Source organism: Alligator mississippiensis, chromosome 4 (genome assembly GCF_030867095.1).
Source record: "Alligator mississippiensis isolate rAllMis1 chromosome 4, rAllMis1, whole genome shotgun sequence".
NCBI lineage: Eukaryota > Metazoa > Chordata > Crocodylia > Alligatoridae > Alligator > Alligator mississippiensis.
In genome coordinates, this window is record NC_081827.1 from 144,394,621 (window position 1) to 144,418,021 (window position 23,401).

The 23,401-nt window shown below is 44.7% G+C and overlaps 1 protein-coding gene across 3 annotated transcripts; it reads left to right on the forward strand.

Moving 5' to 3' along the window:
- On the forward strand, positions 1 to 22,756 carry LOC132250232 (C-type lectin domain family 1 member A-like). 3 transcript variants are annotated; one of them, XM_059726739.1, is made up of 9 exons: positions 1 to 153; positions 5,242 to 5,281; positions 7,989 to 8,087; positions 16,747 to 16,872; positions 17,316 to 17,414; positions 18,113 to 18,241; positions 19,771 to 19,922; positions 21,564 to 21,667; positions 22,344 to 22,756. In XM_059726739.1, the coding sequence occupies exons 3-9, from the start codon at positions 7,994 to 7,996 to the stop codon at positions 22,459 to 22,461; spliced, it is 822 nt and encodes a 273-aa protein (XP_059582722.1). In that variant the 5' UTR covers positions 1 to 153; positions 5,242 to 5,281; positions 7,989 to 7,993; the 3' UTR covers positions 22,462 to 22,756. The 3 variants fall into 3 exon arrangements, with proteins under 3 accessions (XP_059582722.1, XP_059582721.1, XP_059582723.1); XM_059726738.1 differs by lacking the exon at positions 5,242 to 5,281 and having other exon boundaries at positions 2 to 153; XM_059726740.1 differs by lacking the exons at positions 5,242 to 5,281; positions 16,747 to 16,872 and having other exon boundaries at positions 5 to 153.
- Positions 22,757 to 23,401: the final 645 nt, after the last annotated feature.

The following is a 23,401-nucleotide window of genomic DNA, read 5'->3' on the forward strand; positions in this document are numbered from 1 at the left end:
AGTGTTTGTCTATGTTTAACAAAATAGTCAAAGGTTGAGCTCACACTGCCCACTCTCTCTCTCTCTCTGCTCAAGAGGCAAAGCTGGTGCAGGATTTAAAGTTCCTATGCAGTATTTCAGCCCTTGTCCTTGGATCTACAGCTACAAACTAAGGTAATGCTTCTATAGGGGCTTTGCTTGTTACAAAAGGTAATTTGATATATATACTGTAATCTTATGGTTAGGAGATAAGCAGCAATGGCTATAATGGATGTGGCTATAATGGAAGAGTCATCTTTTGTATGCATATGTATGTGTCTACAGACCAGAGCTTAGTTCACTGAGATTTTCACAACCAAGAGCCTTCTTTGAGTTCATTTGAACCCTATAAAGTAAAAAAATAGTTCAAAATTTCCTTTCCAGTGTGCAGTACTTTGCATTAGTTGGCCCTGCATTTTATTTTCAATTATGTTGTAGATTTGCCTAGCTTGTTAGGTTTCTTTGGTGTCTTCTCTAGTCTTGATTAATTTGAATTACTTTGTGACATCTCTGCAGATTTTACCACTTCACTCTGTAGTCCCCTTTCCAGATCAGTGGGGAATATATTAAATAAGATGGGATCTAGTACAAAACTTTAAGGCATCCACTTCTAGGATTGGGTATTTGACAGGTCAAAAATACTCTGCTAATTGACCAGTCAAATAGTTGTCAAATATTGTTAATAGTGGTCAAATATTTTAAGCAATTAGAACAGCAGAGAGAAACTTTACTATTTGGTAGGTTAGATACATATACTTATGGCAAAAAATTTTGTTAACTGTTATTGTGAAACAAGGACATTACAGTCTAAAACATAGTAGTGTGTGTTTATAACTATCAGTGTTAGATCGATGTAAATGTAAATAATACTAAAGACTGAACAGTTATTTTTGTTGGCTTTAATCTGGAAAGCACAAACAGTTACAAAAAAAATGAAATCAATTAGAAAAAAACCATGAAGAGCAACTATAAAAGGCCAAAGTCAGATTTTTAAATGCAGTTAGGCTAATTAGGCAGCAGGGCAAGTCTAAGCATTTTGCTGTTTGCATTTGGCAGTCACAGCAGATGACCAGTAAGAGAGACTTTTCTCTGCTACTTTTCTATAAAGCCATTTTGTCTGGCCCCTGCTCAAGGTAGGATAATCTCTATATAATCTATGCTACAGGATTGTTTGTCTGACTACTCCATTTATGGCATCTGACCAAGTAGGCTGTAGCCTACCAAAGTTTATGACTTTCTGAATGAGTTTCAAAAAGTTTTTTCTTTCAAAAAAGGGAGGAAGGAGGACCCAGGAAACTATAGGTCCATTAGTCTTACCTCGGTCCTGGGGAAGCTCTTTGAGAAAATTATCCAGGAGCACATCTGCAAGGGACCAGCAGTGGAGATTATGCTTAGGGGCAATCAACATGGCTTCATTAGAGGCAGGTCCTGTCAAACCAACCTGGTTGTCTTCCATGACCAGGTCACAAAATCCTTGGACTCAGGTGTCGTGGTGAACGTAGTCTTTCTAGACTTTAGGAAAACCTTCAACACTGTCTCTCACCCCATTCTCATTAAAAAATTAGGCAACTGTGGTGTTGGTGCCTACACAGTCAGATGGGTCACAAATTACCTGGAGGGCCGCACTGAGAGTGGTGGTGAATGGGTCATTTTCGACCTGGAGGGATATGGGCAGTGGGGTTCCCCAGGGCTTGGTCCTCAGGCCCGCACTGTTCAATGTCTTCATCAGCAACTTGGATGAGGGGGTGAAAAGCACCTTGTTCAAATTTGCGGATGACACTAAGATGTGGGGAGAAGTGAGCACACTAGAAGGGAGGGACAGGTTACAACTAGATCTGGACAGGTTACAGGGGCGGGCGGATGAGACTAGGGTGGGGTTCAATACTGACAAGTGCAAGGTACTGCACCTAGGGAGGAAGAACCAGCAGCATACCTACAGGCTGGGGAACTCCCTTCTCATCAGCACAGAGGCAGAAAAGGATCTTGGTGTCATTATTGATTCTAAGATGAACATGGGCCACCAATGTGAGGACACAGTCAGTAAGGGCATCCACAGATGCATCATGAGCAGGTCCAAGGAGGTGATCCTCCCCCTCTATGCAATATTGGTCAGGCCGCAGTTGGAGTACTGCGTCCAGTTTTGGGTGCTCTACTTCAGGAGGTATGTGGACAACATTGAGGGCCACACACATGATTGGGGGCAGCAGGGCAGACCCTACGAGGAGAGGCTACGGGACTTGAACCTGTTCAGCCTCCACAAGAGAAGGCCGTGCAGGGATCTGGTGACCGTCTGTAAACTTACCAAGGGGGACCATCAGGGAATGGGAGAGACCCTGTTCCCCTGAGCACTACCAGAAGTAACTAGGAGTAACGGCCACAAGTTGATTGACACTAGGTTCAGGCTAAATATCAGGAAGCACTACTTCACAGTCAGAACAGCCAGGATCTGGAACCAACTTCCAAGGGAAGTGGTGCTCGCTCCTACCCTGGGGGTCTTCAAAAGGAGGCTAGATAATCACCTCGCTGGGGTCGTTTGACCCTAGCATTCTTTCCTGCCCATGGCAGGGGGTTGGACTTGATGATCTGCTCAGGTCCCTTCCAACCCTACCAACTATGAAACTATGAAACTGTGAGTTAGTCTTTCGATGCTACCCTGCCCTACCTTTTGTCTTATTTCTTAAAAACATACAAGTACTATGCACATTGCCAAAAGCCACCAAGAACACCTTAATCTGCCATAGGTAAAACATGGGGACAAAGGCTGGTGGCTCAGCAGGATCACTGATTCTTTCACAGACTCCCTACTTATGGTAAATTTAAAGAAGCTCTTATAGTAATTCTTACACTTTTAAGTATTCAGTCTTATAATTTCAGGTATTCATTTAGTCTTTAAATTCAGGTTACTTTTACAGCTGTATTCTTTGCCTTCCTGGTACTCCAGTGTTGCATGTCAGCTCCGGGGATTTCCTTTTGTTCCTTTCTTTTACTGGTGGCAATGTGCCACCTTAGTGATTGTTAATTTAATATATTTAGTGGGAATTAAGGTTCCTCTGCACTCCTGAAATTATTCCCTTTCTCTTTCTTTATCCATATTTCTTTAACTCTTTAATTATGCTACAGTGATGGAAGCCTTCTAAATATCATATATAGATCAGAGAGGATTTGGTATTTGGGTTGAAATTTGGGGGACTTCAGTATTCAGTTTTCTACTGAATATATTTTTGAAGGGGTACAAGTGTGTTCCATTTTTTTTTGTTTTGACCCAAAGAAAAATCAACCACAATGGAAAAATGTTTTGATGGAAATTAACATAGAACCCCTAGAGGACAGGCTAGAGCAATTGGTGACAGATAGGAGGGACAAGGCTGAACTCTTCAATGAGTTTTTTGCCTCTGTATTCCTGAACATGGGTCAAGACACATCTCCCAATTGCATTATAGATAGGCAGAGGAGGAACACCAGCCCACCAATGGTCAGCACCAACCTAGTAAAGGGACACTTGGAGGGGCTGAATGTGTTTAAGTCAGCAGGTCCAGATGATCTTCGTACAAGGGTGCTGAAGGAATTAGCCAGTGTCATAGCGGAGCCACTGGCATGGCTATTTGAGCACTCATGGTGCTCAGGTTAGGTCTCAGAGGACTGGAAAAGGGTTGATGTGGTCCCTATTTTCAAGAAGGGGAGGAAGGAGGACCTGGGTAATTATAGGCTGGTTAATCTCACCTCTATCCTTGGGAAAACTTTTGAAAAAATTATCAAGGATCACATTTGTGGGAGCCCAGCAGGAAACATAATGCTGAAGGGCAACCAGAATGGGTTCATAGCGGGTAGATCCTGCCTTGACTAACCTTGTTTCTTTTTATGACCAGGTCACAAAATGCTTAGATGCAGGTGCTGAGGTAGATGTTATATCTTGGATTTTAAGAAGGCCCTTGATACAGTATCTCATCTCATTCTGATAAACAAACTGCGCAGCTGTGACATAGATGACTACACAGTTAGGTGGGTGACAAATTGGCTTAGGGGTCGCACTTAGAGAGTGGTGGTGGATGGGTCGGTATCACCCTGGAAAGATGTGGGCAGTAGGATCCCCCAAGGCTCGGTCCTTGGACCTGTGCTATTTAATGTCTTCATCGGCAACTTGGATGAGGGCATGGAAAGCACTTTGTACAAATTCGTGGATGACAAGAAATGATGGGATAAAGTAAACACACAAGTGGAAAGGGATCGAATTCAGGTGGACCTGGACAGGTTGGAAAAGTGGGCAGACAGGAATAGGATGCAGTTCAAAAAAGACAAGTGCAAAGTGCTGCATCGAGGGAGAAGGAATCACTAGGACATCTATAGGCTAGGGGGTGACCTTCTCAGCAGCACAGTGGCAGGAAGGGATCTCGGAGTCACAGTTAACTCCAAGATGAACATGAGCCATCAATGTGATGAAGTAATCAGTGAAGCTAACTGCACTCTATCATGCATTAGCAGGTGCATCACGAACATGTCCAGAGCTTCCCTTCTATGCGGCATTGGTCAGGCCGCAGTTGGAGTACTTCATCCAGTTGTGGGCACTGCACTTCAAGAGGGATGTGGATAACCTTGTGAGGGTTCAGAGGAGGGCCACTCATATGGTTATGGGCCTGCAGGGAAGGCCCTATGAGGAGAGACTGAGGGACCTGGATCTCTTCAGCCTCCGCAAGAGAAGGCTGAGAGGGGATCTTGTGGCTATTTACAAATTCATTGGGGGACAGCAAGAAATAGGAGATGCTCTGCTTACCAAAGCACCCCTTGGAGTAACTAGGAACAATGGCCACAAACTGACAGAGAGTAGGTTTAGGTTAGACATCAGGAAGAACTTCTTTATGGTAAGGGTTGCCAGAATCTGGAATGGGCTTCCAAGGGAGGTGGTGCTGTCCCCTACCTTGGGGGTCTTTAAGAGGAGACTAGACAAGCACCTGGCTGGGGTCATATGACCCTAGCCCTCTTTCATTGATTTCATAGATGTTAGGGTTAGAAGGGAGCTATTAGATCATCGAGTCCAACCCCCCCTGCCCTGGGCAGGAAAGAGTGCTGGGGTCAGAAGACCCCAGCCAGGTGTTTGTCCAATCTCCTTTTAAACACCTCCAAGGAAGGGGACAGCACCACCTCCCTTGGAAGCCTATTCCATATTTTAGTGACCCTCACTGAAAATAATTTTTTCCTGATGTCTAATCTAAATTCACTCTCTTCCAGTTTGTGGCCATTGTTTGCAGTTACTCCGACAGGCGCCCAGGTAAACATTGTATCCCCTATTTCTTGTTGTTCCCCCACGATGAGTTTGTAGGTAGCCATGAGATCACCTCTCAGCCTCCTCTTGTGGAGGCTGAAGAGATTCAGGTCTCCCAATCGGTTCACATAGGGTTTTTTCTGTAAGCCTTTAACCAGATGAGTGGCCCTCCTCTGAACCCTGTCCAGGCCATCCACATCCCTTCTGAAGTGCAGTGCCCAAAACTGGACACAGTACTCCAGTTGTGGCCTGGCCAATGCTGCATAAAGGGGAAGTATCATCTCCCTAGACCTGTTTGCGATGCCCCTACTTATTCAAGAAAGGATGCGGTTAACTTTACTTATTACCTCATCACACTGGTGACTCATGTTCATTTTGGAGTCAGCTGCTTTTTGGAGTCAATCCCTTTCCGTAGTTGTGCTACATAAAATGGTCCCTCCCTGGCTGTAGAAGTGTTGATGATTCTTTCTCCCCAGGTGCAACACATGACACTTGTCCTTGTTAAACTACATCCTATTCTGTTCGGCCCATTTCCCCAGCCTGTCCAAATCAACCTGGATTCGCTCCCTGCCATCTGGTTTGTGTATCTCTCCCCATAGTTTGGTATCATCAGCAGACTTGGACAGGGTGCTTTCTACTTCCTCGTCCAAGTCACTAATGAAGATATTGAATAGTACCAGTCCCAGGACAGAGACTTGGGGGACTCTGCTGCCCACATTTCTCCAAGTAGAAACCAACCCATCCACCACCACTCTTTGGGTGCATCCCATAAGCCAATTTTCCACCCACCAGACTGTGTAATAATCTACATTGCAACTGTTTAGTTTATTTATAAGAATTGGGTGTGACACTGTGTTGAAGTCCTTCTTGAAATCTAAATAAATAACATCACCTCTATTCCTTCATCCAAGCATTTTGTGACCTGGTCATAAAATGAGACCAGGTTAGTCAGGCAGGATCTGCCTGCTATGAACCCATGCTGATTGCCTCTTAGTATAATTTTACCTGCTACAAATGTGATCCTTAACAATTTTCTCAAAGGTGTTGCCAAGGATAGAGGTGAGACTAACCGGCCTTTAGTTACCTGGTTCCTCCTTCCTCCCCTTCTTGAAAATAGGGACCACATTGGCCCTTTTCCAATCCTCTGGAACCTGTCCTGAGCACCACGAGTGCTCAAACAGTTGTGCCAGCAGCTCTGCTATGATACCAGCTAATTCCCTAAGTACCCTAGGATGAAGATCATCAGGACCTGTTGACTTAAATACATTCAATCCCTCCAGGTGCTCCTTTACTAGGTCAGCACAAACAGTTGGTGGGCTGGTATCTATACTGGGCTTACCTAAGGTCCCAATGGGATGCATATCTGTATTTGTGTCCAAGAATACTGATGCAAATAAATCATTTAGAAGATCTGCTTTGGCCATCCTATCTGTTACCAGTTGCCTTAGTTCATCCTGAAGGGGCCCTAAATTACCCTGCACGTTCTTTTTGCTTCCTATGTACTTAAAGAATGCCTTTTTGTTATCCTTGACTTTTGCTGCCAGCCTAAGCTCCATTTCTGCTTTGACTCTTCTCACTGTTTCCCTGCAAGCTCGAGCCAAACAGGTATACTCCTCCTTGGTGGCAGCCCCCTGCTTCCACAGCCTGTAGGCCTCTTTTTTTCCCTCCAGGCTCTCCTGGATTTCCCTGCTCCCCCAAGAGGGTTTCTTTGCTTTTTTACCCCTTTTATGTGTCCTGGGATAGTCCTTTTCTGTGCCTGCAGGATTAGTCCCTTAAGAAACGCCCACCCTTCCTAAGCTCCCATGTCCCCAAGGATTTTACAAGTCAGTCCCTCCCTAATTAATCTCCTGAGCTTGTTGAAGTTCGCCTTCCTGAAGTCTAGCACTTCCACCCTGCTAGGTACCTTCCCCACCTTTCTCCAGATAGCAAAACCTATGAATAGGTGTTCACTATCCCCTATGTTACCTTGCATCTGCAGATTCCCCACCAAGTCATCCCCTGTGGCCAGTACCAAGTCTAGTAAGGCATTTCACCTAGTGGGAGTGTGTACCTCCTGTGAAGGTCCTGTATTTGAAGAACTCCTTGTCCAACTAATTTCAAATTTTGTATAAAAAAAATTACCTTTGACCAAGATCTAAGCTGCCAGTTTAATTGCACATATGGTATTCTCATGGGTTTAATAGGAGGCTCAAAATTGAGCTGTTCTGTGTTTTGGGGGGCTCTTATCTTGCCTTCAGCATAGTGATACTTGAGAACATTCCAGCTGCGCATGAAGTGATCTGACTAACATCTGTTGCATATGGTTTGTAGTGGTCCTAACTTCCTGTGGAAGTTTGTCCTCTAGTCCTTGAACTAGCCATTGAGAAATCTTTATTTGCTACAGGGACAAACCTTGCTCTGGAACAGAAAGTTCAGTTGTGTCTTAAGAGGAATGCTGTCAGTCACAGGGATCTTAGGAAGATCTTTTAGTTTTCTTGGATCTGGGAACGATGTTTAAGTTGGAATAAGAGTACAGTGAGTGGGGACAGGTGTGATGTGTTCACAGTAGTTTGTGTTGTTGAGAGATACACTGTAGTCTTCTGCTTTGGTCAGTGCAGCTAAAAGCATAGCTCCTGAATAACTCCTGAATAACTCTTGTGGTTAAAATAATAACTCAAGAATAATATTAATGCACTAGCAAACCCAACTGTGCAATTTCTCTTCCCTAACTCAGGAGAAATGAGTGAGCAGACGGTGACTTATGTGGACCTTAAGTTTTGCACTCCTCCAAAAGAGAAGACCAAACAGAAAGGAAAACCAAGCAGGATCCCAGGTTTGCTATGGCTCATCTGATTTTTTGGACCAACTTAAATCTCTTCCTTGAATGTGATCTCACTAACACTAACATTATAGATCATGAATGCATTAGGATTTTCTTGTGTTAATTATCGGTCAATGCCATATTGCTAGATTTGCTCTATCTCTTTAGTGTCAAGCTGTTCCTCCATGAATAGATGCTATATTCCAGTTAGGTGCCAGTGGTGCCAGGTTGCATCAAGAGCTCTAGATAAGCATTGTTTAATTATAAACTAAAAACCCTTCCTTTGTGATTAAAATGAATGGAAAAGCTTTGCTCCATGGCCATCTTTGCTCACAGAATCAGGAAGGTGATGGTTACATTGTTCATTGTTGACTTAGAGTCTAACATAGGCCTGCTTCATTCTGTACATAGACTCTCTGATTGGTGATTGTTTTCATGAGGCATGAACAGGTTCCAAATGGTTCACACCCCAGCTTCCTTTCCCAGACAAATGTAACAATAATAATTAAAAATCAACACTAATGCAATACAGAATTTCAAGTACTTATAACCATTCTATAAAAGAAATTAACTAGCAGTCTTCAATTAGTCTCTGACATGCCCTGTGGAGTGAGGTGCCCCAAGGCATGAGATTGCATCCTGATCTTCTGGCAGCACCAACAAGCAGATCTGATTGTTCCATGTCTTAGAGCTCAGAGGCCTTCTCAACCTGTCACGGCTCTTAGCTGTCTGAGACCTTCTTGAACAAAATGGCTGACTCAGTGCCTCTTGTTTCCCACACCTTTGGGTTTTGGAAAGTATCACTTGTTCCCCTGAAATATTTCTCTTAGGTATAACAATCTCAGAAGATTCCCAGTTAAGTCTCATGACCCCACTCTTGCTAGCATCACTTCTTCTTATAACAGATATACACAGCATCATTTTCATAAAAGGGTGGGGACTTCCAGGATCTTTGGTTATACCGAGTTTCTTGTTTTGCTTTATCTATCTCTCCATATCACTGTAACTCATTTCCTAGTAGTGCAGGCATTCTTCTCTCAAGTTTTCTATAGAACAAAATCTTGGTAGCTATCAAAGAATGTTTGGATGGTACTATTCTGTAATTTAAATGTGCTAAATATGAATTAATGCCTATCTGCAGTAAATCAATATGAATCAATGCCTATCTGAGGAATCCTGGTGACATGTCTAAGCCCATTTTTCATTGTGTTGCCCTGTGGGGTCAGGCCAACTTTTAGGATCTCAATATTTCACTGTTAGACAGGAGGGTGTGACACAATTGCACGTATACAAATACACAAATCAGTTAGGTGCATACACACGCACACTATCAGCTCAGGCACATACACATTCAAACTAGCCTAGGCACATGCATCATTATCACCAATTCAAGCACATACACGATACAACCCCAAAGTTAGACACAGATCACTAATTCATATATCATGCACACAATGCCATACACACACACTCACACTAGCAACTCAAATACACACACGTTCAAAATAACTAGTCTAGGTTCATGCACATTTATCACTAGTTTAAGCCCATACATGCTACACACACCAAATCTAGACAGAATCAGTTACCAGTTACCAACACCTGCACATCCAATACACATATGTAGATTACTAATTCATATACCACACATACACACAATGATATCTATATATGTATATATATGTGTATTCACACACATACCACCCACCTACACATATACACAAGTGAGTTCCTAAATTGAGTGTTGTGATGTGTATGTATGTATGTGCTTGGTATACTTGGGATACCTGGGGAAAGGTTAAGGTAAGAAAGTAGAAGTGTAGGAAGTTAAAGTTATCAGGACCGGGATTAGAACCGGTAGACTACAGGGGCCTGGGCTGAAGAACTGAGGCTTGGGAGTAACTTTAGGTTAATTGATCTTAACTGATTAAAAGACAATGCCCAAAGCCTACAGAACAGGGGGGTATGCCGGCACAGAGGCTGGGACTGGAGCCAGAGCTATGGGGGAGCTGAAAAGGTAGGTGGGGAGAGGGAAAATGGGACTAAGGGAAAGTGTGGGTGTTAAAGAGGGGCTCTGGATGTGGGGAGCCAGAGGATGGCTCCGGGGCAGCTAGAGAAGTTGCAGGGAGTGGCAATAGGTGCTGGGAGCTGGAGAAAGGCTCCAGCTGCTGGAGAAAACTGCAGGACAGCCATGAGGAGCTGGGAAGCTGCAGGGGGGGGAGGGGCATGACTACAGAAGGTGTGGGGGAAGCCTGAAAACAGAGAGATGGACAGCAGAAAATCACAGGAAAAGCAGGTGGACAGACTGAAAAGCGGCAGGGGCAGCAGGAAAGCAGAGAAAGGCAGCAGAAAGTCACAGGGAAAAGGCAGTACAAATTGAGAGGAGATCAGGAAACTAGTGGAGAGGGGTGGGGGCTAGAGCTGAGAGAGAGAGAGAATGAGGCTGGAATTTAAGATAAGGAAGGGGCTGGGATTCAGTAAAACATGACCCAACTCGGGGTTGCAAATGACAGTTGTTTTATTGAACAGGGGAGATGGTGACACAATGTATTATTGGTTCCCTTTCACCCACACACACACACACCCACACACACACAATGGCAGCAGGGGTGAGAGAGGCTTGCTGCAGGGGCTGAAGTCCACTGAAGTCCAGGAGGAGACAGAGAGACAGAGAGAGAGAGTCCAAATTGTAAGAGGAGGTGTGCAGGTAATATCTACCTATCCAGGCTGGAAAGGGGTCCTTGTCCAGTAGGTGTTGTCCAAAGGGTGGTCACCGGCAGGGCCTCTGGGTGGATAGGTGGTGTGGCATGGCGCTGGTCCAGATGGAGAGGGCATCCCCCTGGGTCTGTCTTCACTGCCCCTTTTTATAGGGGCAGACCTTGTGTGACCCTAGTGACAGGAGGCATGCCCAGGCAAGGGTCAGCCTTGGCATACTGAGCATGTGTGCTCAATGCAGGGATGTGCAGTTTCTGGTGTCTGTAATGGTGAGAGTTGCTGGTTCTGCAGGGTCTTTTGTCTTTCAAATGCTGGGTTCTTGTTTCTGTTCCTGGGTGAGGTCTGTGGTTCCTGGATGAATCAATGCGAGGTGATGGCCCAGTCATTACAGGCCATTCAGTAGAGGCCTACTACCATTGTATTTCAATCATTCCCAATCATTCTCATTCATCTGGGAACAAATTTACATGGGAGCGGTACGTGACTCATACAGTTGCAACATGGGATGCCCAGGCACAGGACACAAGATGGAGGCTTGACATATAAAATGGAAACTTGTCATGACTTTGGTTCATTTGCAAACACAGGCCTAAACCATATAATATCCATATGAAACAATAAAATCAATACGAAAATGATAATAATACAATATACAACAGTAAAAATCAATACAAATCTAATAATAACACAATATAAAACAGTGGATATCCAAAACCAAAAACTTGCTACCAAAATAAAAATGTTTAAAGCTTATCGTAAGTCTGAGCTCACTTATACTTATCTATAGGGAATAGGGAGGAAGAGAAAAAGTCAGCAATGGTTGGGGAAGGCGAGGGAATGCATTTTAAAATAAATAAAGAAAAAAACAGAAAAAAAACTGGGGGTTTTGCTACAATTGCAAAGTGCTCAGTTTTATGCCCACAGATCTATGGTCAGTTGTCAGGCATTTCTATGTCCATGTCTTCTGAAAAAGATTTACTATACCAGATGTTACTGTTTAGCTGTAGTATCTGATAGTCGGTCTGTCTGGGGAAAGTGCAAGACTTTATTGGCGAATATAAACACATCTATTCCTAATTTGCCTCAGTGGGCAATCTTTTCCTGTACCACCAACACAGCATATATTGATACACTTGGCCTTTAATTTTGGCACAAACAACCAGCTTTCAGAGCTTCTTTAATGAGACTATTCATTTGAAGCTAGTATAAAATATCCCTAGCCAACTGCCTCAATTTTTCACTCCCAAAATTATTTTCACATAAGCTTTTTAACATATTTTCTGTAACACATTAATAATTGCCAACCTCATGTCTTTAAACATAATCTTATCAAGTAGTGAAAGGACCTGCTACAACTACCAGGGTGGGAATAATCTCAGAGCCACCTGTGCTAAAAGCCTTCATTTCTTTATTTATGGACTTATTATCAACAGTAGTTCTGGCAATCCAAAGGCCACATTACTATGTAATTAGACAGATGCTTTATCTCACTAGCAGGTATGTCATCAGTAGGGATCTGAGTTTTCCTTTTGCCATGGAAAAATGAGGTAAAACCTGGATGTGATCATTTTTAGGAGAAAAACCCAGATTTTCTCCTTTAAAGGAAAAAAAATGGGGGAAGGCAGGTTTCCCCTTGCAGCCTGGCAGAGTTCCAGCCTGCATGGGACTGTGGGGAGCACGAGGAGGGCCATCAGGTGGGGGATGCCATGTGCATGTGTGCACTAATGCACATGGCATCCAGGCAGCATGAGAGCAGTTCCCAGAGCTCATCGCAGGTAAGTCTGGGGGAGGGGGGGAATTGAGGCCCCCATAGTGAGGGCAGGAGTTAGGCAGGGCTGGGTCTGCTACCCATCCAAGGTGGTGCATGTGGCTTAGGGCCATGTGAACTGAATTGAGCTGTGGACAGCTCATCCGGGAGGTTGTGGGAGGCTAGCTTCCCACTGCTGCACATATTCCTGGGGGAGTGGGGAACATGCTCCCAGATTTGTGAGTGGGGCAGGGGTGGATGTGGGCTGCCTGCTGTGGGCTCAGAGCTCACAGCTCTTCACCCTGCTGCCCTCCCCCTAGGGCCTCCACAGCCCAGCAGGTGGGACCCAGCATGGTAGGGCAGAGTGGGCTGGGGAGCCCCACCCTGCCGCTGGGAGCCCTGTGCCACCATGGCAAAGTGCCCCCTGCCACCTGGCAGCAGTGGGGATGGCCGCACAGCATTGTGACCCTGCTGCTGCAAGGCAGACAGAGGGCATTTCTCCATGGCAGCATAGGGCTCCTAGCAGTGGTGCAGGACTCCTTCCCCACCGATCTGCTGGGCTGCGGAGGCCCTGGTGGGAGAGCAGCAGGGTGGGAAGCTCTGTGCCCACAGTGGGGAGCTCATGTCTGCACCCCACACAGGCTCCACTCCAGCCATGCTGCCTGTGGGGGATGGGGAGCCCAGATTCATGCGCTGCTTCACCACAGCAGCCTCTGACTCCCATGGGCAGAAGCTGGGGCTTGGGTGCTGTTGTGGGGGGGGGAGGGGAGGAGGGAAGAGGGCTGCAGACCTGGGTCCTTGGCCCTGTAGTCCTAGCAGCTGGGGGCCTCTTCCAGCAGGGCTGGAGGGGGTGGGGGGCTGTGGGTGGGGAATAAGGGACACCAGAAGGACCAGGGGACTGTGGGTGGGGAGTGAGAGGCAATGGCACAGGCAGGACATCAGCATATCAGGGTTGATCAGTGCCACAAAGGAGTGGTCAGGGGGACAGACACAACTGGACCCGCATCCTTGTGAGCAAAGGGGGCAGGGAAAGAGCCAAAATCAAATGCAAAAATTTATAGGTATTTAGATTTTATTACGGGCAGTCCTCAGACTTATGATGCAACTGGGTCCTAAAAACCGTGTCTTAAGTTGAAATGTTGTAATTCGAAACCAATTTTCCCATAGGAACAGTGTTTCAAATGGGGGATTGGTTCCTTTGCGATGGTGGATACCGTGTGCATCTGGTAAGTGGTGGAAGGGGAGGAGGAAGGGAAGGAGCATGGGGTGGGAGGCAGATCAATGCCCCCTACAGTGAGGGAGGGACTGGGACTGGGGCTGGGGCAAGCACTGCCCAGGCAGGGCTGGACAGGCATGGGGAGGAGGCAGTGGTGGCTCCTGCTGCTGCACACTGCTTGTCTGGTGGCTTGACTGGTGGTTCCGACCCTTGCTCCCGCTGCTGATTCAGGAGGGCATGGGGGGGGGGTGTGCCCCTGGATCTGTACAGGGTGGGGCGGGCAGGGTCAAGGCTGCACCAGGATGGACTCTGGGCAGGTCTCAGGGGCTATGGTAAATTTTCAGGTGGTTGCAGCTCCCCCATAACTTCCGCTCTGCTGCCTGCCCTACCCTGATCCAGGAGAACACTCTCCCATACCCTCCTGCCACTCGCCCAGCCAGGGCGGGATGGGCACAGGGCAGAGCCGCTGCGTGGCCTCAGGACAAGTGGCATGCAGTGGCAGGAGCTGCCCTGCTGTGTCCCCTGGATGAGCTGTGGCTTTGAGGGCATGGGGGGGGGCATGTGCCCCCGGATCGGGGCGGGGTGGGCAGCAGAGCGGGGGCTATGGGGGGGCTGCAGCCATGCAAAAATTTGTCTTAGTCCCCGCTGCCCGACTGGAGTGCAGCCCAGCACAGCCCTGTCCCCGCCTGTCCCACCCTACGCAGATCCAGGGGCACACACTCCCCCATGTCCTCCCAGACCCGTGGTGGGAGCAGCGGTGGGAACCAACCAGTCAAGCCACCAGATGAGCTGTGTGCAGTGGCAGGAGCTGCTGACCCCCTCCCCATGCCCGCCTGGCCCTGGCTGGGCAGCACTTGCCCCAGCCCCTGTCCCAGCCCCAGCCCCAGTCCCTCCCTCACCACAGGGGGCATTGATCTACCCTCCCCACGCCCATTCCCTTCCCCCTCCGCTTCCACCAAGTACCAGCTGCATGCAGTATCGACTGTCATAAAGACGATACCCACATCGGAACATTGAAACAGGGCGTCAATTTATAAACGTCGTAAGTGCTGTTCATTGCAAATCGAAAAGTCATAAATTGAGGACTGCCTGTTTAGTGATTGAGGCACTGGTAGGCTTCCAAACTGCTTTAAAATTGTAAATATGTCAATAAAACGTTGCGTTCAAGTGATATCTATAGATATAGTGGCATTTCATTTTAATCATGAAAAAACGTAGATTTTGAGGGTTTTAATCAGAGAATTTGTGATTTTTAAATGGAGAAAACCAGGATCCCCCATAATCTGAACATTCTTACATTGAAATTTTGTCAAAGGCTATAGACATGTGACTGTCACCACTACATCTCTCCAAAATTTGTATTCAATTTGCAAATCACAAAATAATCTCTGTATTCTCAAAGCATTGTTTGAATTTGGTAACAGCTATAAATGGTTTATCACCTTTTTCAATTAGGACTGGCCTCCCTTAAATAGACATAACATTTTTGCACCCAAACCAGGGTCAATACCTCCTTTTGTATTGCATTCAGTGTATTTGCATTCTGATTCTGTTAGTGTCTATGATGTATAATCCACTGGTCTACATTTTGATCACACTTGTAAATGGGTTGTACAAATACCCTTCTTTGAAACTTCCATGAAAAACTTAGTTTTGCTCTTGCTGTCATATCAACACAGGGCTGGGGCCTCTTCCATTCCTTTAGCTTGTCAAACACTTAGTTAATGTTTGTATCCCAAGTCTTTTGAACAACTTTATGCAGTAGGACTTGCAGCCCACTGGTTGGAGCAGCTGGATCAAGCACTTTGTTCCTTGCTTAAATTTACCATTCCCTGCTTAGTTTACTAGTCCAAGGCATCTTTTGACTTTTCCTTGTCTGCTGGGGCAGACATGTTTGGGTTGCCCTCACCTTTACTGCCATCTACCAGAACACCTAAATCTCCTGTATGGAGATGTATTGAATCTACCCCATATACCATAAAAAATTATTGTATTCTTCAATGAAATATCTTGTGCTTAGCATATCCCAAAAGGCAGTCAGAAGAAACAGTGTGTCCTGCAAGGGGGGGTGAATATCCACAAACCTGAGCTCAGGGCCAATTGGCCTCTTTCCACTCTATTCTGTCAGAAAAGTCTCTGTCCTCTGTGAGGGGTTTTTTCTTTAAATTCCGCCTTGATGTATTTTGGTCTTATTAGTTAAAAGTGGTACCTAATTGTACTGCCCACAAAGAATAACCCTTTCCTAGGAAAATAACTAAAGAGTACAACTGCAAAGAAGATAAAAAGCAATCGTTTATAACTAAATTCCTTCTGGCTAATTTCAGTCATGATTAAATTAGATTATTTAAATCACTATGATTTAAATTCATATATCCTGAATCTCTTACCCCATGAAGAACCCTTAATGAAATTGCCACTAATGGGCCTTGATACACAATAAGGGATGACTTGATATGAGTAAGGGGGACAGAATCTAGCCGTGAGTGAACTCAGCCTCTTTTTTCTATTCATGAGTTACCTGTAAATATGATTCAATATTTAAGAATTTGTTTCCTATTAAAAATTATTCTATGTGATCCAGCCTGCAAGTTGACTTCCAACTATTTCCAGGAATTTACCATTCAGTGTTTTTCAGTTATGTGGTTGGCCGCCTAGGTCAGTGCATGGCTGCTGTCTACTAATGTGATAAAACCTGAAAAGGTCATAGTGGAAATATAGCAGATTTTGAGTAACAAAGGTAATAAACCACTGGACCAGATTATCAAGAACAGTATTCATTTCTCAGTTACTGAATTCAAGAGCAGATGTTTTTCAAAAAAATCGTGACCTGTTTCAACCACAGGTTTTGGTTGAAAAATGGGAATAATCAGCCGATGTTCCATGGTCTGTATAATAACATTATGCAGGAATTTAAGATTTGATCAAATTGGTCATTTTGGGCGTAAAAAATTGTGAGTTTGTATTTCCTGCCTGATATAATGAACATTTCATAGGTGCATCTTTCTACCCTTATAACCCATCAAAAATCAGCAAGCAGGAAGTGATCTACTCAGATCTGAAATGTCATGCTCCTTCCAAGTCACAGAGGAAGCCAACGCCTACAGTCTCAGAGAACAGAGGTACTGTGCATCGAGAGTTCTGCTGGATTCTGCCCTTCTTTTATCAAAGTATCTGAAGTCACAGAACCTCCCTCAGGGGCAGCTGTTGCCATGACATGAGATTTCAAGAACCAAAGAATGAGAATTATCTCTACCCTTACAAGAAACAGCATCTGGCTGATGGGTGGGACCTCCCTTGAAACCATCCTGGGCCAGTGCCCAGGCCAGATCACTGAGATAGGAGAGCACTGACCCTATCGGGAGGAGTGACTGTTCTCTCCTAGGTCCTCTAACCTGTTGTTGAGTGCACAATAAATAGCTACAATTACCGGAGGGATCGTAGATTCATGGGGGTGAGATGTGAGTTTCACTGACAGGTGTGGTAGAGAACTCTACTCTCCCCCAAAATTGTGTGACATTTTCAGGTCGTATATGTGCTTTTTTCTCTCTCTTATTTCTGTTAGAATCTTGTTCTGAGTCTTTGTCATGGCGACTCATTGCAGTGATTCTGGGGTCCCTCTCTCTGGTTTTGCTTGTAATTTCAGGAGTCCTGGGTGCCTTAGGTAAGCATTTACCAAGAACTCGATGAGAAAAGATTTGAGCTGAAAAGTGTAGAAATGTGAAAAGTGTAGAAAACTCCTCCAAGCAATGTGCATACATGAACATTGTTATATTTTGGACCCCTTTGTGGATGATAACAACTTTAATTGCATGGTCAAAACCTATTGCATGCACTGCTGTGATTTGAAATTTTGTAACTGAAACATATGATAAGACAATGTCTTGAAGAATTTTTTGGATTTATGACCTGAGGTTAGGTTGAGATTTCCACTGTTTATTGTTTAAATGTAGTTAGAATCATGGCAGAGAAATGCGATCTGACTTCTATTGCTTTGAAAAGATTCTTCCAGCTTTCTCAGTTTTCCAAGCCAAAAGAAAATAAGTCCCAATTCAATTTGCACAATATCAGTTTGAATCATGAGGGGGGGGATAGCATGAAAAAAGACATTGTGATTTAAACAAAAACAATTCAACGTGTTTGGAGACTGGCCTTTATAAGCTGAGAGGTTTTTTTTCTCAAACAACAACTAGAATTTCACTAATACTTTGGTTATTTTAACATAAAAGTTATGCACAACTCTTAGCACAACTCTAATGGAATTGGCATCTGATTCATAAAGAATAATTTGGTTCTTTTTTAACTGAAATGGTGTGTTTTGCTTATCATTGTGGACTTAAGTTCTCCTGCCTTCCCTCCAAGTGAGACGTCAGATTGAAATCCTTTCCCAGCAAGAGGAAGTTCTGAAAAGCCTTACACAGTTGAATGAAACTTTGGAAAACTGCACCTTGGAAAGGGATAATTTCAAAGCCCAGAACACAAACCTGAAAGGTACTGAGTAGTGTTCATGATTCTTTTCCACACTTAATGCTAATTTTGCATTAGTATTCAGTTCTTTGTGTCCTGATGATGACAAAAGATTCTCACCACCCTCCTCCCCCAAGCACCCACTGTACAAGGGCTTGAATCAGTTACTGATAATGTGGAAAAGCAAAGCCAGATTTCTCTGAGACATGGGATCGCCTCAGTACAGACATAGACAATGATCCACAGCTCCATAATGACACACTTGAGAAATGTAGGTAGTTCCTTGGCAGCTCACATCTCTCAGTTGAACAACGTAAAGCCACTGAGCCACAGAGGGACAATGAATAACGCGCAAGATATATGTGCAGTGGGTGCCAAGAAAGCCACTCATATTCTTCCCTCCCTCCAATGATAACATAAGGAAACCCTGGTTTCTTTATCAGACTTGTCATCCTCTTGACTGTCACAATGGAAAGCATGCATGACAATACGTTAGCTACAGCTGAAGCCACTTCATCACATAAAATGACCTAGAGCTAGCCTCAATAAGCAAATACTGATAGCTCCCATCTTAGAACTATCCCTTTTATCTGTTCATGCTTTTGGTTACCTTAGTTACTCACTGCATGTGCAATGTTGTTACTGACAACAACAGAAACTGCCTATTGGAAAAGACACTGGATCACACCTAACAGACTGTGGAGGAGAGAGTACAGATTCATTCAGAAGATTCCCTAAACCCCTGGTCAAGCCCTTTCCTCTCAGGAGTGTAGATGCATCTGCTCTGGGAAAGATTAGATGCCAGGGTTTTGCTCAGAGGTGAAGGGGACAGATCTTTGTTGTTGCCTCTGCCTCTTCTTCCTTGTTCAGTTACCATTTTGCCTTACTACTGTTAACTGGAAAATGTTGGCCATTTCAGATATTTTGTAGAAGTCTCTCTCATACCCACCCTAGAGCAGGCAGTCACTCTTCAGTTCAGTCTCTTCTTCTCCGCTGGTTGCACAGATGTCCCTCTCTGGTGATCATGTGCTATGTGGCACCGCATGGCTACAGAGAAAGGGTCACATCTCCTTATGAAGCAGACAAAACCCTAGCCAATGTACTCAGGGAGCAAAAGAACTTCAGGAGCCCAGCATCCTGAATCACTGAGCAGAACAAGTTGAGGTTAGCTTTATGCTTTTCAAGGGAAGGGAGCACACACCCGGGAGTGAAATTAGCTTTTGCTGTCATCACTGCAGCTTTATAAAGTTATCCATAGTATACTCCTCATAGATTGCTTATTTTCTAAAAGAGGCACAACCATCCTCAGGACTAGGATCTGTGACTCTTCTGCCCCAAAACAGGATTCTGGTATATTAGCGAAGGGGGAGACTGCATGATCATGACTAGGTTGATGGCTTTGGTCCCTTGACTCCCGTGTATCAAAACAAGCCCTTATTCCTCACATCAGTGAACACCAGTTTCCCCATGGTGCACTCTACATCACAAGGCATCTCATCCTTCCCCCTGGAAATATGACAACTTTCTGTATCAAGCATGTTTTTATTTTCAAGGAGAAAAATGCAGTGCTTACTCAGATTGCTGGAAACCTCACGGCGAAAAGTTTTACTATTTTACTAAGGAAAGGAAAAGCTATCAGGAATGTAAAGCACACTGCTCTTCTCATGGCTCCAAACTACTCAAGATAGAGAACAAGGATGAGATGGTAGGACATTGTTTCTGCTCCTTTGTGTGCACTAGCCACTGACTTACACCTTTCAAGATGCCTGTGTAGTGATGTGAGCTATAGCTCTAGAAAAGATGCTCATATTACAAGGTAGGATGGTCCTCAACAGTGCCCTGGGTTATGTTCTGAATTAAAATCTCAATCCAGAAAAGGATGTGGGCACTTAAATGGGGACAAGCCAGATATAGGTGGCTAAGTAGAACACTCTGGCTGCATCTACATGTGTCGCTATGGCAATGTTGTTATTGTGCCGTGATTTAGTACTTCGTTTTGCCCAGTAGCAGCCCATACTGTGCCTTCCACATGGTGCATGGTTATTTTTAGCAGCTAATTTGCTGTTGGGGCACGCTATAATGGGGGAAGTTTGTCGCTATGGTGAAGTAGCTGCTGGTCATATGTAGACCCCTGTGGATACTACATCACCGTAGCGCGTTGCTACGTCACCATAGCATCACGTGTAGATGGTCTCTTTGACTCCCAAAAAGTCTGCTCAGCTGCCATTAAAGAGGTGTCTCATGCCTGTAGGCATCTGAGATTTCAACATTACAGTTCCCCAGAATCATAAAGTTTTGCTTCTTCAAAAGTCCATTTAATCCTGGCAGCACAGAGCAGCTAATGTGCCTGGCTCATGCACAAGCCTTGCACAAAGCACAAACTAGGCATCCCAACACCTGTTCTGCCCGCAGAGCTGGATCTGATAGGCATTCCCAGGATATGCCTAGGGAGCAACCTCTGCACAGAATGCACCACCATTGGCAGCCTCTTCTAATCTTGAAACACAACCAGGAGATGTACCCCCCTCCTCCCATATACCAGCTTAGTGGTTATTGCACTTGTCCCAGATTTAAGTGACCAGAGTTTAATTCTGAGGGATTCCTAACCCCTATTACTCACTACCTGCAAGGAAAGTGCCATAATTGCCAAGCTACAGACTGAGCAGGTTCAGTCTCTTCTCTATCCCTTCTATTGAGCTTGCTCACTTGAGACAGCATAAACAGAATCATTGAACCTGGCATAGACAGGGAGATTTTACCTAAGTCTTTACCCTGCCGGTTGTAGTATTCCCCTGGGAAGGTGGAAGACCTGAGCTGTATGCCCTGCTCTCAGGACTGCTTAGCTATTTTACATTGGGCAGTCAAAACAAGGTAAGAAGAGAGAAATCTGTCTGTCTCTATTGTGTGGCCCCAAATGATTATGAAATTATGTGGCCCTTTTCCCATTGGTGCCATGTCTGTTCCTGTCAGCTACAATGAGGGCAGTTATGATATTACCCTTGTATGAGATGGCCACATCAAAATGATCAACAATCTCTGTAAAACCTATGGCCAACTCAAACAGTGAATTTGGCTACTGTGGACACTTCTCTCAGAGCTGAAACACCTGTTTGAGGCCTGGAGGATGGGTTTCTTGTTCTCTTGGAATCCAGAGTCAGGAGGAGTCCTCCCTCTGGACAGGTGCCTAGAGCTGCTCTTGCAAGGTGCAAGGCAGAGCTCACTGTTTTTCTTTCAAAATGCAGACACCAAGGTTACCATGGTCTTGGCCAAGAGACATCATGCTTTTTTCCCTGGAATTCATGGACAACAGGGATGAAATTCACTTATTCGGTTTATTCCCAAACAGAATTTCCTAAACCCTCTGGCACATTTCCATTGGCTTGGACTAACCCGCAAAGGAATTGCTTCAGACTGGAAGTGGGAGGATGGCGCACCTCATCCCATTAACCTGTGAGTCTCCATCACGTCTAGAAAACTAGTTTATACCCTTGTGTTTTTCCTCACAGGATTTGTATGGTCTTGCTGATGACCAAAAAGATCAGTCAGGATTCCCAAGATTATGCCCATCTTTTTCTACCAGAACAGAAAATTCTTGGTGTAGGATTATCAAGTGTCTTCATATTTTGTACTGTTACAATGTGTCACATGGAGAGAGGGATACTTTACAAGTTTTTTTGTATGAATCTAAAGTAAGAAATGAAATAATGATTAAATAAATGTCTGAGTCCATTTGACAGACATAACATTCTCTCACGGTACAAGAAGTAAGTGTCAAGATATCTCAGCACGCCATATATTTCAAAACTGAACAATTCCCTTTGCATGACATTACCATTAGACCTTGGGAGTTAAAAAAGGGAAAATGAAAATCACCAGTACTAACTTGCATGAGAATGAGGAAAAGCAGAAAACAAGATGCCATCTCAACTCAGCTAACAATCTCAAAGAGAATATCCAAGTAACAAAGTTCTACTGGTTATGAGTCAACTTACTGGATAATTTTTCTGAGAAATTATATTAATGACTAAAACATGATATTTCCAGTATTCTGGTATTTAATGCAGTAACACTGTTTGTATTTTCACTGGTGTCCTTGATGACATGAAATATTTCTTTTCACATACAGGTTTCCAGTAATGAAATCACAGCCTGGAAAGTCCTGTGCAGTTTTCAATGCAGGACAAGCCTACAGCAATAGCTGTGATGAGCAACAACACTGTGCGTGTATGAAGCCAGCTAAGTAGCTGCGACTGTTGCACCAGAACAAGGAGGAATAGAGAATCCATGAGAAACACAACCGGGGAGGTCCCAAAGGCAGAGAGAAATCATTAACCTTTGAATTAGTTAAGTTGCTTATTTTGTCTGAGGAGCTGCAGTTTCCGAGGTTGTGGTAAAGCCCTTCCCAAATGTTCCTTGGTGAACTAAGGACCAGTGGTCAGTGTGACTTGCTCCCATTCTGGCTTCATCTGGCTTCATTTGAAATTGGCAATTTGTTCAAAAGTCAATAAATACCTTTTGTCTGGTGTTTCTCAGAAAATACGATTTGTCACTATTTGAAGGAGAGCCACGCGCATGATCAGAGGTCAGGAAAATAGACCTTATGATAAGAGGCTGAGAGCTATGGGACTCTTCAGCCTGGAAAAGCACAGGCTCAGGGGTGAGCTGATGGCTCTCTATAAATTTATCAGGGGTGCTCACCAGGATCTGGGGAAACGTTTGTTCACTAGAGTGCCCCAAAGGATGACAAAGTTAAACAGTCATAAACTCCTCCAAGACCATTTCAGACTGGACATAAGGAAGAACTTCTTTACTGTCCAAGCCCCCAAGGTCTGGAATAGATTGCCGCCAGAGGTGGTTCAAGCACCTACTTTGAACACCTACCTTCAAGAGAAAGTTGGATGCTTATCTTGCTGGGATCCTATGACCCCTGCTGACTTCCTGCCCCTGGAGCAGGGGGCTGGACTCGACGATCTTCTGAGGTCTCTTCCAGCCCTAATGCCTATGTCTATGTCTTTGACCCAAAATGAAGTATTGAAAATGAAGGTAGTAAAGAAACACAAAGAGGAATAAAGGCAGGGTAGAAGGAGGTGGCTGCAGCAGCAGCTGGAGTAGCCCTGTTGGGGTAGCTGGCCAGAGCTGGGGTGGTGCTATTAATGGGCACAGGGTGGGTACAGGCAGGAGCAT